The 14506-nt window shown below is 37.6% G+C and overlaps 1 protein-coding gene and 1 long non-coding RNA gene across 3 annotated transcripts in view; one reads left to right on the forward strand and one right to left on the reverse strand.

Moving 5' to 3' along the window:
• The window catches only part of LOC143738869 (protein phosphatase 1 regulatory subunit 37-like), a 51569-nt gene that overhangs the window by 16374 nt on the left and 20689 nt on the right, over positions 1 to 14506 (reverse strand). The window contains exons 2-5 of one of the 2 annotated variants that reach the window (XM_077230943.1): positions 9521 to 9618; positions 9232 to 9276; positions 4771 to 4816; positions 3593 to 3693 (exon numbers count right to left, since the gene is read on the reverse strand). In XM_077230943.1, the coding sequence (XP_077087058.1) occupies positions 3593 to 3693; positions 4771 to 4816; positions 9232 to 9276; positions 9521 to 9618 (290 nt within the window). The remainder of the gene's footprint in view (positions 1 to 3592; positions 3694 to 4770; positions 4817 to 9231; positions 9277 to 9520; positions 9619 to 14506) is intronic. The other variant, XM_077230944.1, reaches the window with a different exon arrangement.
• LOC143738871 (uncharacterized) lies at positions 6281 to 9255 on the forward strand. The gene is made up of 2 exons (XR_013204058.1): positions 6281 to 6585; positions 6671 to 9255. It is a non-coding gene; the product is annotated as an uncharacterized LOC143738871 (long non-coding RNA).

Below are 14506 nucleotides of genomic sequence, written 5' to 3' on the forward strand. Positions count from 1 at the left end.
TGCAGCCTTGGTGAGCATAACAGGCTTCTTTTTGTAAAACATTTTACTTTTGAGCGGTAGTGTAAATAAAATAAAAACAATACATTTTTTCAAGGTAATTTTACTGTATGGCAACCATTAAAATAAATGTGTGATGATGATTAGTTATTTTATATTACAGTTATATAGATTTTTATTCCATCCAGGATAAAAGCCCAGACTGTGTCCCACATGACGCTATAAGTGCTGAGGATTAGCGTGCATGTTTGTACATGAGAAAATGTCTGTGCGTCTTGAAAGAAAATCTGGTTTTGTTTCCAACATTTACACTGGAGATTTACACTCTATCCTATAAACAGCACGAGTCATTCACTTTTCACACAGTGACCTCAGACAAGCCGAGACAAAACGCCTGAAATATTCACTTGATGGACAACGCAGAGCAAAAGGAGAGAGATAAGCCGGGTGTAAACTTAAGATGCGTTTTGGTCGATCGGATCACAAATAGTCGAGGGACAATATTTACGCATTAGGTCAGTAGGTGGAGAGTAGACCGTCTTTTGTGGCTGTTAGTACACATTCGACCACTTGAGCGTTTACACTAAGAAAGCAATCCGTTCAAACGCGTTTTCGACTACCTCTAAAAGTGGTCGAAAGTGCACACTAGGGGTGTCCCCGACTAAGCATTTTCATAGTCGAATCAGAATCGGCAAGTCTTCCCAATAGTCGACTAATAGTCGAATCGTGTGTGTGGGGTTAGGGAGGGGGCGGGGCTTTGACATTTTAAAGCCGCGATGTACAGAACATCACACAAAGATATAGAAAAAAATGTAGAAAAACATTTCGGATCAATACAACTAAGAAATAACATAAATAACTGCAGAAAAGCCACACTGCAGACAGGATTTGCATTTCACATGCAAATCAAATTAAATCGGCTAAATTGCCTGTGCGAGCAGGCTTACCTACAGAACGCAACATCTATGCACCAAAAAATAATCAAAAATTAATTTACAGAATTAAATTAGAACAGAATATACCTTTCTATAAAAAAAAAAAAAAAAAGAAATAAGTCTGAATCAAGTCACAAGATGCAGAACAAATGTGTGCAAAGTGCCGGGGAACATATATTCAAAACACAAGCAACAAATAGTTAAATTAGATTACCCTGAGTGATCAATAAATTCAAAAAAATATATATATTATTAAAACATTGAAAGTATAGCCAGAATGGTCAACTTTGTCTTTTTAACTGCAGAAACAACAATAAACGCTGAACTCGAGTGACAGTTTATCTAAACATGTTCACAGCATCCAAAAATCACATTAGAACCGGCTGAAATGTTTTGAAATCACTTGTACCCTACCTGATCGAGAGAGAAAAATCTAGTGTTTCTCACTGTCTGTGTCTCTGTGTCCGTTTGAGTCTTTTAAACTTGTGTGCGCGGGTAAAATACATTCTAAATCGCTTAACATGAAAAACGTTTAACGGCTTGATGTCCTAAGACAGTTATATTAAAACGCTAATTTTCCTCCCATTGAAAAACTTTATTATGAAGAAAACGCTTTACGTGACTTTCTATAGGAGGAACACGTTGCGTTCATATTCTGGGTTCATCTGCTTATCTGCACATTGTATGGTTTCTTAATGAGGTAGCCTACTATACATCAATTAAGCCAAAAGTGCCCTAGCGTTTTAAAAGCTTTTTTCACGTTAAGCGTTTTAGAATGTCCAGAGGAAAACCAACTTGAGATCATGGTTTTCCTGATGCTAAATCCAGTCTGGGAAAATGTATATATATATATATATATATATATATATATATATATATATATATAGATAGAGAGAGAGAGAGAGAGAGAGAGAGAGAGAGAGAGAGAGAGAGAGAGAGAGAGAGAGAGAGAGAGAGAGAGAGAGAGAGAGAGAGAGAACATCTCATGCCAGCATGCAAACGCATTAACCAGCTCTCAGTCGGCTTATTGAAGTGTGCATGTGTGATATGTAACCTCATTTATTAATAAAGTCTTGTAAACGTGGATTATTTGCGTTATCGGGTTGTATAGTGTGGGTTTTGAATCTAAACCTGAACACCAGGTCATTTCAATAAGCTCTTTTGTGAGTTATCAGCGTACTGGTGTGCATGTAAATGTTACATAATATTCTTTCTAAGCTCTAAAACATCAGAAAATGGTTTGAATAATAAAATTATAATCATAAACGTGCGATAAGCGGACTATTGGCTTAAATGAACGACTACTAGTCAAATACAGAAATATTTAATCGGGGGAAGCCTTAAATAGTACTTTTTTTTTTTTACACACACTCTGTGAAGACTGAAGCGAAACTCAGCTGTGTTTAATTGGTCCGAGCTCTGATGAGAAGCAGCGTATGGTGTTGTGCTCCACCACACACACACACACACACACACACACACACACACACACACACACACACACACACACACACACACACACACACACACACACACACACACACACACACACACAGGCGGGACAGGGCTCAATGTTTCTGGAGGACCCTAAAAACAAACAAAAATGTGCAGTTCATAAAGAGGGTTTGAAGGCGAGGAAGATTAGGAGCGCAGCAAATGCTTTTAGACACAGGAACACAACACACACATGATAACAGTGCTGAGGGTTTACAGGGGTGCAGCAGGGGGACAAAAACTTCCCATGGCCAACACTGGACTGGAGGAGGAAAACCTGATCCCAGACAAGCAGTTACGGGTAGCAATACTAATAATAATCATGCACACAAATAATATAAATAACTAATAAAATACTATAAGTCAACAAATAAATATCAATAAATGCACATTTATATATAAAGTGCTTTTGACAATACACATTGTTTCAAGCAAAATGTTAATATACACACAATAGTAATACATGTAGTAATACATGTAGTAATGTAGCAATATATATATATTAATCAGCACAATAAATATATGTATTTTTATATATATATATATATATATATATATATATATATATATATATAAAAATACATATATTTATTGTGCTGATTAGAATGTGTCTATAGAGTACATTTAACATCTTTTATTTCAGAATAGCAAATAAACAAATTAATAAATACAACAAGCCTGTCTTGGGAATAAATCGATTTCCATGACACATCTCCCTTCAGTAGTGGTGTTGAGGAATGAGTGTGTGTTTGTATATATAGAAGACGCTGAGAGATCCACCCGCTTATGACGCTTATGGCAAAATTAACTCAAAGCCCAGTAATTTGAGTCCAGGAGCGGCCTTAAGTAACCTTTTAGAAACAGACTGAATTTATGTATCCAGAGCTCCTAATATCTGTGTTTATGCTGGACACAATCTGTATCAGACCAGACAAACGTAGCCTAAACGGAAACACCACACAACTGTGGCTGCTTAGCCACTAACTAGATGTACATAGGAGATTTTGATTGCGTAACAGCACTGATAAATGCAATAAAGAGCACTGCACACGCATTTACAGAAGCTCAGGCAGTTTTAAAGATGGAAAGAGAACAAAATGAATGACTCTGCGGTCAGAAAGCTAATCAGTATAGAGCGGAAATGAGATAAAAAGAGCAGCACTCACGTCTTCGTCCAAGTTGGTCTGCTCCAGATCTACTACTTTAAACTGCACCCGCTTAAAGATTTCCTCCAGAGATTCACATGATTTATAGTCCAGCTTCTCTCCTACGAGAATGACAAATGATAAAGAAGAGATATTACTTTTAACTTTTGCACTGATACGGTTTTTTGTATTTTTTATATATATGGCAACACAGATCAAAGCCAAACACACGGCTAATTGCATGGTTTTTCTGTTACTTTACTATTTACAGTAAACCTGAATCCTTGAGGATGAGATCAGCTTGTCTAGGGACACACACCCATTAACTACACAAACTAAACAAGCATACAAACCAGTCGTAACATGCTGAACTCAACGAAGGGTGTGTGTATGCGAATGTGAATGTATGAACACATGTGACCTACAGGGTTCCCACAGCTTTTGACCAATTAATTTCCATGACAATCCCATGCCTTGTTCTAGTTGTTCATAATTCATGAACTTTAACTACATAGATATATTATCAAAAAGTTTGGGTCCTGAATATTTTTTTAATGATTTTCTGAAAAACTATTCTGCTCACCAAGCATTTATTTGATTAAAAATACAGCAAAAACAGTAATATTGTGAAATATTATTACAGTTTAAAACAGCTGTTTCCTATGTGTAAATTATTGCAGTGATCAAAGCTGAATTTCTTTAGCATCATAACTCCAGTCTTCAGTGTCACATGACCCTTCAGAAATCATTGTAATATGATGATTTGTTGCTGAAAAAACATTTCTGATTATTATAAATATTTTTTTTCAGGATTCTTTGACGAATGCAAAGTTCAAAAGAACATCATGTATTTGAAATGGTCACTTTTGGTCAATTTATTACATCCTTGCTGGATACATTTTTTTTTATTATATTATATTATTGTGTAAATGCAGGAAGCATTAGTAAAACCTTATGAATGGTAGTTATATATATGGTAGTGTATACAGTATATAGAGAGACTGAACATATATATATTTGCCAATGATATATTTTAAATAGGAGACAAACAAGAAAAACTCACATTGATTAAAGACATTCTCATGATTGATTACATTTCTATGACTATTCCAGGACTGGAAATCAACATTCAAAATTCCCTGAACCTTCGATGACCGCCCGAACACTGAACATTGTGATAAAGCCCATTTTCAGCTCACCTTTGAGGTCTAGGCACTCGTTTCGCTGTGTCAGGTCTTTTAAGTCCTATGGACAAAAAAAGAAAAAGTTTACTATTAAGAGATGAATGTTTAATTCTTATTGGATAGGTAACCTGCCAATATGTAACATTAATGTAACTCTAGTAAGAAAAGTGTGTGTGCAATGACAAGTGGTTTTATTTATTTATTTAAATCTAAATGGATAGACAAGAATCAATGAACTGACTAATACACTCAAGGGCAATTGAGGTCCTCAATGGGTAAACAGCTTATAAATCATACATAATTAGTTTTTTCTGAAAATGTAAAAATGCAGAAAGTTGTGTGTGATGGCTAGGTTTAGGGGTCGGGTTAGTGTAAGGGGAGAGATTACACCGTTTCTACAGTATAAACACCATTACATCTATGGAGAGTCCCCACAAAGATAGCGAACCAGACGTGTGTGTGTGTGTGTGTGTAGTAACATATCTCACACTGGAACTAGGGGACTAAGAGCTGAAAGTATGCCAGTATAAACGTTGAATTCATACGTTTCAAGGCTGTGTAAACACTAGGATGTCTGTGCTGTGAAACACCAGGGGCAGCTGCCCTAAACCTGTTCTCTGATCAGCAATCTCTCCAGAGCATTCAGAGTCATCACCTGACATTCAACGCTGCCATGCAAACAGCATCTGACCCTGAGCTTTCTAATGTGACTTCAATGAGCCTTGTGTTTCTGCTGTTATAAAAACCACCTGCGGTCATCTTTTCCTCAGCAATCAGAGACTTGTGTGGTGTGCACTTGTACGGGTGAGGAGGGAAACTGTATTAAAGAGGATCTATTATGGTTTTTTTTCCCATGTTCATCTTTCTTTAGTGTTAAATTTAGCTGTTTGAGCATTAAAAAGCTCTGCAAAATCCCTCCAGCGGGAGTTATTCTCTATATCAGTGTTTCTGAACTCCCTGAAACGCCTCCATTGTAGTCTTGAGTTTCTTCTGGGAACGAACACGTCACAATATTCCTCGTTTAAATAATGAATACGCAGAATAAAGGGGCGGGGCCTGGTTGAGTTAGTTAGTAGTGTGTTAAACTGGTGGTTATGGGAAAGGACGGGACATTTCCCAAACACACTCGAAGCACTCGACCAATCACAACACACTGATCCAGCCGACCAATCAGAGCACAGTGTGCTTTTCAGAAGGAGGGGCTTGATAGAGACAGGAAGTAAACAGAGCGTTACTGACAGACTGAGAAGAGACGAGCTGCAACAATGGATTATGGGGACAATTTTCTTTTTTTTAAATTCAAGAATGAAAACCTATTTAGTAGATCCCAAACCAATCAAGTGCATAATATGGCCTTAAAAAATAAAAAATATATGGCCACTTGCCATCTATGTTAAGTAAACCATCATAAATGGAGCATTAATCTACTTAGAAGCTTTCTCTCTCTCTCTTTCTTTTCAGCGCATTTCTTTTATAGGCCTGTTTGTGAAGTCATTTTTCCAGGGGTGACTAAGCAATTAAGAGAGAGGAACACAAGCACAGACTGAGGTGGTGGAAAAACACATACGTACACACGCACTCAGTAATGACCGGCTATTTTCTGCCCTGGGGACTCCCAGTGGAAATTTACCACGATGCCCTCGGAAAGGATTTAACAGACTGATGTCCTTCTGCACAACTACAGGTTACACATATTGCACCCAAAATACATTACATGAAAAAAGTACACTTGCAGAGAAAAATAAAGGAATGGAAAAGAAACAGATGGGAAACACAAAAGAACGGGAATGGAGGGAAAGAGGGGAGGAGAACGACAGCATGTGCTGGTTGGTGAGTGATTGTGGGTGTTAGCTGGCATCTCTGTGCAAACATCAGGCCATGATAGCATAATCGCTCTCTTTCTGTCTGTTTTCAGTGACTCAGCTAGTAGCAGATGGGAGAAACTGCTCACTCTCTCTCTATCCATCGATCTGTTTCAGCGGGCATGCACGTGTCCTCCTGTCTCATCAAAACAATCTGCATTCTCACCTGAAATCTTTCATGCATGTTTGAAATCAGATTTCCATTACACAAGAGTAGATGTTAAAACTTCATGCTGAAGTTAATTAAAAATCACCCCGTCTATTTTCTCATCATGCATTCAGGTCCGTTTTGATATGCAAGCCTATCGATGAACCATTGCAGTGTGGAAAATTTAACGTCTTTTTTCATCTCAAAGTGAAAGTTACGCAACAGTAGGTTTCATCAATTTGGACTGTTTTTTGGGCAACCATGAGTTATAAGTTTAAATTAATTTAATTTAATGAATTGATTTCAATTGGGGTTGATACTGGTAATTCTCAGATTGTATATTCTTAAAAAATTCATATATATTTGAACAAATATTCTATTTTTTTTTCTTGCATCACATTGGTTTTTCTGTGTTCATGTAAAATTTCAACAACAAAAAAATTACCAAAAGAGCTAAAAATAATAACATGGTTTTATCATCAAGTTTTATTTTTCTCCAACCACAGCCATAATTCGTTTTTCATGACCTGTTTTTTGTTGTTGTTGCTGCAGAACCGTTAAGACTCTTGTAGTAACGACAAATTTGAACCTTTGAAAATCATAACATTAGTAATTACAATGGATAATTGCTTATTGTTATAGGAAGTCTAGTAGTAGTTAAACATTAACTGACAGAAAACAGGCACAATCCCGTTGAGCTCCAGCCAAACCATTATAATGCTACATGCAAATAACCCAGAATTGGACTGGGTGTCTGTGTGTCATCAGGACAAGGAGAAATTATGTTTGTTGACTCAGTATGGGCCGTTTACAACGCTGTGCCTTTAAGAGGCTTTAAGTAAGCGAGGCGCAGCCAGAGAGAGTCAGGAGGCATGTGATTGGTCCAATGCCAGAGGTTAGTGAGGTTATATGTTTGTGATCAGAGTACAAATGTAATCCAGAACAACAGGCCAACTGGGGATACAATAGAGATTACTAACGTGCACAGTTAAGCTTTCTTCAATGAGTGTGTAATGTATGGAGAGTTGAGGCAAAAATGCCACCAAATTTCAAGGTAAGGGGTAAAAAAAATGCACAATAAAAACATAAATTCAATAAAAACATAAATTCAAGTCATGATGTGAAAATGAAGTGTCAATTGCAGCATTACATCTAAATCTGCTCATGTTGCATCAAAGACTACTTTTACCTATTTTTTTGCAGCGTTGAGAATTATAACCAACACACAAATTTTTCTGTTGAGTGTATGAATGCAATGGCCAATCAGAGGTGTTTAGATGAGTCACCAGCAACTGAGAAATCAGCTGAAAATGGCAGTTTTGTTCAGTGCGCGCACTTGCGAACTCTCTAATCATTAAAGGGATAATGTGTAGTTTTTTAGGTATTTTATTATCTAAAATCAATATTTGTATTCATAAATATGTCCTCAATGGTGTACAAATACCTCTGCCAATTATCTGACTTATCCTTGTAAACGAAGAATTTATTATCTTTAAACACATGTGATGTAGTTCTGCCATCTAGTCAAAAAGTACTAGGCCAACGCGTTTCCACAACGCGTTTTCGTTCAGAGCCAGCGTCATGTGACTGAAAGCAGCTGAACCAGAGGAGCAGAGCAGTGAGAGACGCTCGACGGCCCCGGCAAGTTTAAAAGGCTGCATTGCACTGTTATTATTCATACTGTAAAATTTGTGTGTTCGTTGTGTCAAGTTGCAGTTTGTTATAAATAACAAACCTGTTCACCCGATGGAAAACTCGACGAAGTGCTGTTAGAAGACATCCTGTCATAGCTTTTTGGTACATAACAGCCACCGTAGATGCAACACGCATTTGAAAAAGCGAGTCGCTGGAGAGCACAATTCGTTTGAATGCAAAATACAATTTCACCGCTAGATGGGAGAAATTCCTACACAATGTTCCTTTCACAACAAAGTGCAGATATGATGTAAACGAGATTAATTTTGAAGTGAAGACAGCTTCAGTGATTTCAACAGGAGTATTTGCCAGAGTGCATAACTCCGTGACCTTGCACTAGACTAAAGTCATGGACTGCGCGCTTTCTGTATACAAGTTACTCGAGTTTTAATAACCTTTTTCCTTTTTGATACTTAAATACAAGACATAATAATGTTATGTCTTGATATTCTAATGCATACAAATCAATAAATGAATTCATATTTCTAAACTTTTGTCTGAGTACCATACAAAAATATGACAAGCAATTTCCCCACTCATAATTTATGTATTCTATTAATCAACATTAACAATCATTATTACAACATCAAGAGCAATATTCTGCAATTTGTCATAATATTGCAGTTCTGCCATGTAATGAATTCCTTTTTTTATTTTAATTTTTTTATACTTTGTATACTTTATGTAGGATATTAACATTGTGCAATTGTTGTGTAAATACATGTATGCCACCTTTGATCAGCATTAAACAGTCTGTGTAAATAAACATACCATGTCAGATGCAGCTTCTGTTCCACCTTTGCAGTATACAGATGTCTTTTGTTCATGTTGATAAAATTGGTAACAATCAATAGTATTCTGACTGATTAAAGTAACTGGTTGAATACATTTTGACATAAAGAACAACACAGAAACATATAATATGGTAATCAAATATTGCAAAGCAAATATTGCCTCAAAATGGTAAATAGTTACTTTCTGACCCAGGTGTGAATGCAATGCTTTTATGACTTCGAAGAGGACTTGAAATAATTTCCAGCATGCTTTTGCGAGGTGTTACCTGTATCTGTTTGAGCACTTTTGGGATTGGTTTGCAGTTGAGCTTCTGGCATGCTTGTCTGTAAGCATTCAGAATCTCCTCCACCGTCACATTCTGGGCTGCAGAGACAAAACCACACAAAGAAAGGGTCAAAGGTCACATACAGTGTATGCTACATATCATCAGTATCATCAAATGGCATCAGTATCAAAAGTGTAGCGTCTGGACGAGAAAGAGAGCGAGAGAGTAGGGCTGCTCGATTATGGCAAAAATCATAATCACGATTATTTTTGTCAATATTGAAATCACAATTATTGGTGGGTGATATGATCAAAGTCATAATTTATGATATAAGTCCTTTTAAATGCAAGTGAAATTTCAGAATTATCAATACAAAAGCAAAAACTAATACTAGGTTGATTAATGCAAGTAAAAAGTCAAGACAAGTCAACAGTTAGCAATACAATCAGAACAAAGAAACTAATAAAAAAAAAAAAAGAGTCAAAATACAACAGAACAAAAATACAATAAACAGTATAAACAGTAAATAAACAGTGCTTTAAATAAACAGTGCTTTATGTTTTTCAGGAAGATGTACTAACAGTGATATTCAGTAGAGCTGCACGATTATGACAAAAATCGTAATTGCCGATTATTCCCTTGAAATTGTAATTGCGATTATTAATTACGATTATTACAATTTACATTGAATATATATAGGCATTTTATAATACATGTTTACACAAAAATTGTTAACACACACACAAGTACTGTCCCCCTTTACTTAACATAAATTGTAAGAATGACTAATAGTAAAGACTACTAATAGATAAACATTAGGACTATGCTAAAGCAATTAAATAGCAGTCCCAAACTAGTTTTTGTTAATACAATGTTGATATGAGCCACCACAGTCATTTAAAAATATAAAAAATAACACAAAGTGAACAAAAGTGGCATTTCGGGGTTATGGAAACGACACTTACCATGGTAAATACACAATACTAACAAGAACTGTTAATGAAACAGCTCCTGGTGAATAGAATGAAAATCATACCTGCATGCAAATCCTTCTCAGCTAACACGTGATTTATTGGTATTTTACTTTTATTTCGTGACTTACTAATTTACATTGTAACGACGTTGCATGCTCCTAGTTTCTTTCGCACTTCATACAGTGAAGCGATACACAGCGCGCGCCGCCGTATTTGCGCGTGCAATTGAAGAGTGTCCGCGCTACGAGCACAGTATACCGGCTGACAGGACAGTAAAGTCCGTTTTTCTGAGGTGAAAGTCTTTTTATTTCAGCTTACACTTACGACACTGCCTGGTATGTCATATTGTGCTGGGTTTTCTGAAGTTGTCGTGATTAGTCGTCGATAACAACACTATTTTAGGGTTCAATTCTCCCTACTAACTAGTTGCTTATTAGCTAGGATATTGGCTGTTTATTTGTACTTATAAAGCACATATTAATGCCTTAGTCTACATGCCTTAATCTTAACCATTACTAGGGCTGGGCAATAAATCGATTTTATCGAATAACTCGAATGAGCAGTTTACGTCGACTTGTTTGAATGAAAATCGTTTTTCTCTTTAACCTCCGCTGACGCTCCTCTCTGAGCTCCCGTAAGTCCGAACTGTATACAAACTATACACAAACAACATGGCAAATAGCACAAGAACACCCGCCAAAAATATTTACAAACTGAATCCGCAGGGCTGCCAACTCTCAGAAATTCACCGTGAGACTCACACAATTGTCACTTTTCACACGCTCTCACGCCACACATCATTTTCTCACGTAGAGAAAAATCGCGAAGCAAAGAGGACACTGACACCGACAGACAAGACAGAGAAGGTTACTATTGATGACATGAAACAAATTCTCAGCTCTCAGATTCTGTCAATTTAATTACAACTTTCAAACAATAAACACCGTATCAGCGCTTGTAAAAGTAACGTGAGTGATCGCTGACAGATCTCAGTTCAAGCGGCACGTGAACCGATCTTCTGTTACTCTTTATTACTAGTTAACAGTAAATAAACACGAATAATCAATAGGCAATTTGAAAGATACAGTTCAACTTACCAAAATGTAATAAAATGGATCAGTGTATATTTCAACCGCGGAAAGAGGTCCATAAAACAGCTGGAGAACAATGTGTCACGTAACGTTAACATTAGCCTCAGGAAAGCCATTTAATGACCATAGCACGTTAGTTGGGCTTAAAACAATTGCTTTAGAGAGGAGTATTTTGCCAAATATGATAAATATATATTTTTTTTAATATTTTTACCTATATCATTAAAGGTGCTCTAAAAGCGATGCTACGCATTTTTTTAGGCCAAAACATTTTTTGTCACATACAGCAAACATCTCCTCGCTATCTGCTAGCTGCCTGTCCCCTGAACACACTGTTAAAAAACGCGGTCTCTGCAGACACCCCAGGCTCCACAAACAGCAACAAAAACAAACTGGGCTAACCCGCACCACGAAACATAACTGTTCCAGCCAATAACCGACAAGAGGATTTTTTTTTTGGGGGGGGGGGGGGGGGGGGGGGGGGTTAGTGCGCGGATGAGGAGGAGGGAGGGTCTAGCTAGCCTCCATTTTGTTTGACAATACTTCAAACGTCAACAAGTGACGTCACCCAACATCGCTTAGAGCACCTTTAAAATATTATAACTTTTTTTAATAAAAAACACATTATATTTAATTTGAGATGTTATTATTACATAACACATTAACATATCTACTGTACCTAATATTTATCCAAAGGAATCGATATTGAATCAAGATCAGAATCAAATCACTTGAACTGAAATTGTGAAATTTGTGTCAAGCAATAATAAAAACAGTAGCATACCAGTCATTGTACAATATAAACATTGTGTTGTCACTAGAGATGCACCGATTGATCGGCTGGTGATCGGAATCAGACGATTTTCACGTGATCGGCCATGACCGGCGACCGGCTGGTCAGTCTGATATATTCCGATTTTTTGCCTGTCAAACTCAGTCGGGCGCCGCATTATTAACATCGCGCAACATCAGCATCACACGTGCACACGGAACTCACAGGAAACCTCATGAATTTCGTCCGGTTCACACCGCAAGCGTGAGCAGCGCGTTTTTTTCCCCGGCGTGCATGTTAATCAATGAGTGCATTCACACCGAGAGCAGGAGCAGTGCTGATCCACTTGTCCGACACAGTGTTGCCAGATTGGGAATGTCCAATTATAGTACCAGTAGTTCAAAATTATCGTATTTATTGTAAAATTATCGTACACGACGTAAACGTGCAGAATACAGCTATTTATCCCAACATGTAGGATGGATTGTTTGGTTTTGATGATTGGGTGGGGGTGGGGGTGGGGGGGGGGGGGGGGGGGGTAGTGTTGACGTGCTGGCCGGGCGACACCGTGTGGTGCCTGTGTGTGTGTGTGTGTGTGTGCTTGCGTGCAGGCAGGCGAGCTTGCGAAATGATTCTGGGTCAGAGAGAGAAGCGGTAGGATGGGTGTTTGGACGAACGACTGAAAACTCTGAAATTATCGTACATTATGAGATTTTTTCATTGATCGTACATCGTAGAGAGGTCAAAATTATCGTACAAATACAATAATTATCGTACATCTGGCAACACTGGTCCGACACGACTGTCGCGTGGTGTCTTGACGCCTCCCCCACATTAGTACATTGATGGGCGTTCCTCTGTTTACCGCTATGGGCCTGGTTTTGACCGAGCGGGACATGTTGCGTATCAGAACAGAGGACCTGCGAGAGACTTCCCCCCGTCTCCATGTGCTCTACTTCTATTGGATAGACTCATTTGCATAAAGATGGGCATCGGCCAGCTTTTTGACGCGCGACAATTTTTCAAATGAAGCGCCACCTTCCCAGAATGCTTCGCGTGACGTCACCCATAGGAATAAAGCGGAGCGCAACGCGACAGAACTGTCGCACGGACAAGTGGATCAGCACCGTCGAGCAGGAGCATCGCGAGACCAGCACGGAAGCGGGGTTTCGGCGCAGAGTCTATTTTTGCTACGCTGCTCGCGCTCAATTACAGTGAAAGCACACTTTTGTTGGACAAAATAAATATGATTTCACCCAAAAAGAGCCCAGTGCATGTCTGGTGTGTTTTAACAAGAACTGGAGAAGGCTATGTCAGAAAAGAAATTATTTTTATTATTTCCCAATCGTTTCCCTGCATTTGCTTCACTTGCCCAAGCTTAGCGCTTGTTTAGCCTGGCTGGACATGTGGCAGATGAGAGAAGAACTGTTTGCGAAATAAAACTTGCCATTGATGTATTAGTGATTGCAATAAGCCTGTGTCTTTGTGTGTGTGTGTGTGTGTGTGTGTGTGTGTGTGTGTGTGTGTGTGTGTAGAAATATCTTTATACTGCAAGGCTATATATATATATATATATATATATTTTGCTATTTATATATTATTGCCATTACCTGTTTTCATACAGAAGTTTAGTTTCCTAAATAAGTAAATATATGACATTTTTGTATAGTTGAATATAGGAATTGAAAATGGTTCTTCCATACCATAATACTGCACTTACATGTGTGAATTTCCCACACCAGGAGTAATAATTCATATAGTTCAATTTTATTTATTTTGTCCAAAAATGTTCCATGTTCTATTAAAGAAAAGAAAGAAAATAAATATTTGTGTTTGCTGTAAAGTGGTTAGAAAAAAATGTAATCGGAATCGGCTAAAATCGGTATCGGCGGGCCAAACTCATGAAAAATCGGAACCTAGAAAATTTTAATCGGTGCATCTGTAGTTGTACTAAACTTAATAAAATTCTGTTTAGTAACCAAATGTTTTGACAATCACAACACACTTATTGTGATACAAGTGTTTTTTTGTTGTTGTTTTTTTACATCCCCTCAATCCCAATCCACCCATTTTATGTTATGTTACGTTATGTTATGTTACATTTTCACTGTTTACAAAGGCAGGGCCTGCCATCTTGTCTTGTTGGCTT

This window comes from Siphateles boraxobius, unplaced genomic scaffold, assembly GCF_051911475.1.
Source record: "Siphateles boraxobius isolate OS27281-9 unplaced genomic scaffold, OSU_SipBor_1 157, whole genome shotgun sequence".
Classification (NCBI taxonomy): domain Eukaryota; kingdom Metazoa; phylum Chordata; class Actinopteri; order Cypriniformes; family Leuciscidae; genus Siphateles; species Siphateles boraxobius.